The sequence below is a fragment of the Impatiens glandulifera genome, chromosome 6, assembly GCF_907164915.1.
Source record: "Impatiens glandulifera chromosome 6, dImpGla2.1, whole genome shotgun sequence".
Lineage (NCBI taxonomy): Eukaryota > Viridiplantae > Streptophyta > Magnoliopsida > Ericales > Balsaminaceae > Impatiens > Impatiens glandulifera.
The window spans coordinates 40,979,946-40,985,532 of NC_061867.1; the positions used below are offsets into that span (position 1 = coordinate 40,979,946).

General features: G+C 26.4%; 1 protein-coding gene across 1 annotated transcript; it reads left to right on the forward strand.

Annotated features, from left to right (window-relative positions):
- The first annotated feature begins 3,044 nt into the window (after nt 1-3,044).
- Nucleotides 3,045-3,534, forward strand: LOC124944075 (disease resistance protein Pik-1-like). The gene has a single exon (XM_047484535.1). The coding sequence runs from the start codon at nt 3,112-3,114 to the stop codon at nt 3,475-3,477; it is 366 nt and encodes a 121-aa protein (XP_047340491.1). The 5' UTR covers nt 3,045-3,111; the 3' UTR covers nt 3,478-3,534.
- Nucleotides 3,535-5,587: the final 2,053 nt, after the last annotated feature.

Here is a 5,587-nt window from a genome sequence, read left to right on the forward strand (position 1 = left end):
TGATCATTTTCGATTCAGGACCATCTACATATAGCATTTTTGACCATTAAAGGATCGTCTATAGAGTTTATTTCCTATCCAAACATATTAGTGGAATATTGACGTATTGATCGTCATTCCTTTGCTCGAAAATGCAATAGGCATTCTTAATATTCTTTTTGGAGAGTATCATACCATTGATTGATAGAAGTTTCATAGGAAGCCATTGTTCTTTTTTCAAAAGTAGGTTTTTTCTTTTGTCAGATTTTGAGTGGCTTGACATTAATTCCTTCAAGAATTTGAGTCATGGTTACGAGAGTGGTCAAGCATCTGCAAAGTGGTTTTGCCTTCTTGGAGCATGGATAAATAGTACTTTATCAAATTTGTTCATGAACTTAATTATATAAGCATGGTAGGGTTGTAGGTTTTCTCCTTTTACTTGTCAAATGTCGTTGACTTGGAATATAACCAAATTAGAGTCGATGATTACTTCTAATTTGGTTGTCCTTCGACTATAGGCCAATTTGAGGTCTGAGAGACATGTCTCATATTTGGCCTCGTTATTGGTAACGGGGTATTCGAGTATTATGGTTATCGAAAGAAAATCTCCAACAAAGCTTAAGTCAATTGTCATCCCCAATAGAAACTTAAGTCAAAAGGGAATGTCAATCCATAGTAAAGCTTAAGTCAATTACCACCACAACAGATACTTAAGTCAAAAAGGAAAACCCATGCCCAGTAAAACTTAAGTTAATTACCACCCCAAAAGAAACATAAGCCAAAAGGAAAATATCTCATGTCATTTGTCACCCTAGTAGAAACTAAAGTCAAATCTCCATCCATACAGAGTTTGATTCAATTACCACCTCAGCAGAAACTTAAATCATATTCAATTCTCATGCTCGAAACTATATTCAGACATGATTTCTCCTTTTATGAGAATACATAAACAGCTTGTTACGATCTCAGTTCCAATAAATCTAAAATAACAAAACCACTAAGTCAATACTATGTGCATTTAAGGATGACGACACTTGAACTCTCTAGGAAAAAAAGGGAACTAAAATAAGTATTCAAGAATTGAAATTGTAATACTTTATATTTTAGTAACTACTATTTTTATTTTTATTTTTATTTTTATTTGAATAAGAAAAAATTGTATTTTACTTTAAGATCTGGTTGGATGCATAATTTTTATGAAATATATAATTATTTTTTATTAAATCGTTAAAATAACATTATATAAGGAATAAAATTTGAATAATTAATATTTTATATCATTAAATATTTATTGATTGCCCACTGTAAAAGAATAATTATTGAAAATGTTCAAATAGATCGCGCACGGTCAAAGAAGATTGTGATATCAGGATAAAGGGTTAAAATCTTTCATTTTTTAGAAATTAACCATTTAATTTTGCGGAAAAAATTTTGGATATTAAAATTTTACGAGCTTATAAATAATTTAAAATTTACAATTTTATATAAAAAAAAAGATAAATAATTTATTTTATAAATAATAAAAAAATTATTCAAATGATCAAATGTAAATTTTAAATATAACTTTTATTTTTATATAATTTATTTATTATTATTTTAAACTAATTTTATACTTAATTGTATATTGTTTTCATGTATAAAAATACTTGATTATGTATAATAATTATAATATATAACAAACTTTTTATGACAAACTTTTACAATTTTAAGTAAATTATTTATTTACGAGTTTATACCTAGATAACTATAACGTATAAATTGTCGCCTTCTCGAAAAAAATCAACTCAATAGATTTATACCCCAATGTCTAATTTTCTCTTGAATATCGTGGACAAGATGAGAAACCAAATAAAGAAATAACATAGAGTTCATTTTAATTGTTGATTAGATTATATTGTACTTGTTTAGAGTGGTCACATAATTCATTTTTCGAGAAATTAAAACAAAATATTTGTGAAAGATTTTATATTTTAGCTCGATGTTTAGTTACACATGTGAAAGGGCATTAATCTTATGTCTCACGTGTAAATCCAAATAGATTGTCTCTATTACAAACTATCGGTTATTTAAAAAATAATATTTATACTTTGTTCAACTCTCCAATCCAATCATATATCATACATTTATTTTTTTTTCACAAACCTAAACATGTAACTAAAATTGAACCATTCTTATATAAAGGTATGAATCTAAGTTATGTATTAATCCTATAACTAAAGTGAAGAATATAAAGAAAAGTATGCGCACACCTGTACACGGTAGGGAACACACCATAGATATCTTTAAATAAAAAATTAATAATAATAAATTGAGACTAAGGATGATAATTTGAAACTGCCCCACAAAAACCGAACCGAATTGTCCAGTTAGGGACGGTTTTTTTCCGAAATCAAAAAGGGATGGAGCGGGGATGGTATTTGTGTCCCCCGCCCCGACTCGCCCCGATTTCACCCCGATTTTGACCCGAACACCATAAACATAATTAAAAAATATTAAATCACCAATATTTTTGTTTATTTACTGTATTTTATAAAAGTAGTAAGTTATTTCTTTATAAGAATATAAAATTTTAATATATTATAATATATATTATATTAAAAAAATTATTTATATAATTTTATTGTATAATATTTATTTTTATTTTATTTTTAAAAATTATTAACGGTACTCCGCGGAAATCTTCGAAATCGAAAAAAATCGAATGAGACTGGAATGATATTAAAAAAATCTCCGAAATTAAAAGGGGGCAGGAATGGTAAATGAATTCTCCGCTGCGAACCACCCATTGTCCTCCCCTAATTAAGACAGTAAATTATTTGGATATAAAACATATTAATTAATTCAGATTAACCAATCCAAATAAAAGGTGTTAAACAAGCCGAAATTGAATAATTAAAATTAATAATAAGAATAAAAAGAAGGTTCACATCAACAATACAACAACCCTTTGAATAATTACAATTAATTAAAAAACAATTCACACCAAACTAGCTAGGTCCCTCCACCATAGCTCTATAAATCCAGAGACCACTTCTCCATTTGTATCATCAAAACTTCTCTCTCTCTCGAGTCTCGACATTAACATAGACATATAAACTCGATCTTCCTCTATTTCTGCAACGGCAAGCAAAAATGAAGCAAAAGATGTTGATTAAGGTGAACATGAACACTGACAAGTCCCGATCCAAAGCGTTGAAAACCGTTGTTGGGCTTTATGGAGTTGAATCAGCTGCTCTTCAGGGAAATGAAAAGGATCAGTTAGAGGTTGTCGGAGAAGGTGTAGATTCCGTGGTCCTTACAAGACTTCTTCGTAAGTACGTTGGCTATGCCGATTTGATTTCCGTCGGTCCGGTGCCGGAGAAGAAGCCTGCAGAAGTAGTAGCAGCTATGCAGGCCACTCCCGAGATGCCGGTTTGGGTATATCAATATCCGACCATTAATCAGCCCTATGTTTACGATGTCAGAGACAGTACTGACTCCAACTGTTCCATCATGTAAATATATTGAAGAAGAAATTCAAGAACGGGGAAATTGAATTGAAGATGATGACTCTCTCTACCTAGAGCAAATGATCAATAATGATCATTTTTATCCTCTGTTTTCTATTTTGCTTTTTTAGCTAAGTAGATTGGTTTATTTAGAAAAAGAAAATCAGAGTGATTTTTTATAGTCTATAACAGTTTTGTATAATTATTAATAAATAATTAAATTTGTATAACTTATCACATTGCAAAAGAGGAATTATATATTTTTTAAACCTACCTAAGATGATATATATGTGATTAGGATATTAATTATTAGAGCTGATAAAGATATGACAAAGATACGGAAGAATGAATTACGGGTTAAAACAGTTATAATTAGTGCTGTGTTCTTTCGTTGTTGATCAAAAAGACTCGACTTTGGGATGTATTTTATTTTTTTTGTTGATGAATATTAGTTGAATTTGGATGATTCAAAACTATTTGATTTAGAGCATATTTTTAGGTTGGTTGTTTATTCATGTGGAATGTCCAATGCGGATGTCACATATTTAACTTTTTTATTTTATATTTTAAATTTTGTGTTTTAAATTAAATGAGTTATTTTCAAAAAAAAAAATTATAAAAAAAATACTGATTATAGTGATTTGAGATGCAAAATAAGACATTAAAATGATAATTGTGATTTTACTCCATAATAAGTATTTTAAAGATTTTTTTCTTTTTAATTTATTAATTTAAGTTATTTATATTATTCAATAGGCATGTCTCAATTAAATCTTATTATCAACTAAGATATTAAAATATGTTATTTTATAATCTTTAATGTCATCCAATCTAATTGAGGAATAAATAACTCATGTATTTATAGTTAAATAGAATAAAATTATTTAAAAATCATATCAAATTAAGAATGAATAATTCAATAATTTATTAAAATGTGTACTATAAATTCAAAGAATATGACACAAGTCCTTGAGAAGCTTTTATTACTATACCCCAACTTGCAACTTGGAACTTGGAAGGAATGTGTCAATGGTTGACAAGCTCAATTATCAAGTCTTCTCCAAACAGTTTATTTTTGACTTGTGTGATCACTATTGAAGCAATAACGCGTATTTCCTTCCCTTTATTATTATTATTTTTTTAAAGTGAGTAATTTTAAATAATTTACTTTTTTATTAGATAAATGGTTTAGAATCATTAAAAGCGGAGCGACGTGTTGTGGGCTCTAGTCCAGGGTATAATTTTAAAACAATATATATGTATATGTATATTAATAACAAGTATGATTTAGTCTAGTTAGCATTAGAGTGAAACAATAATTGGGAGGTCGGGTGATCAATTTTGTTCTCTTTCCTAGTTTTGTATAAATTATTACCATTTTAATTTTTTTATTATATTCTATTCACTTAATAATATATTTTTATTATAATTTTATATTTTTATTATTATTTTCATATTTTATTTTATTTTTTCTATATTCTCGTATAATTAACTTAACTGATTATTCTTTTCATATAGTTAGTTTTTTTTATTTAAAACATAATTAATTTAATTTTTTATATTTTTAAACATAATTTTTTTAACTATATAGTTTTAAATTTATAAAAAAAAAATTTAAATAAAATATTCTTATCTTTGATTAGGTTTTTTATATTTATTTTATTTTAGTAAGGATATTTGTGAAACGATTTGATTAATATTTTTATTTATTACCCGTGTGAATGTAATATCTATAATATTTTTAGTCCAGTAAAAAAAATAATTCTGGATTCACCCTTGAATGCAACGAAATATATTTTAATCCAAGTTTTAAGAACCGCAAATCACATTACAATGAAATAACGAAATATTACAAATTTTCCACTAAATTTTCAAGAAAAACACATTTTACGTAAAATATATCACTAAAAATTTGAAAACTAATATTTTTTCTAAATTAAATAATGATACTAATAATGATATCACTAAAATTTATTGATGTCAGTGTTTACAAATTATTTAATAACAAATTATATTTTTATTATCTATTATAATTAATTATATATAAATAAAGATTTAAAAATTGCAAAATAAAGTATGAAATAATTAGGCTAGTTTTGATAATTAAATTTGTAATTTAT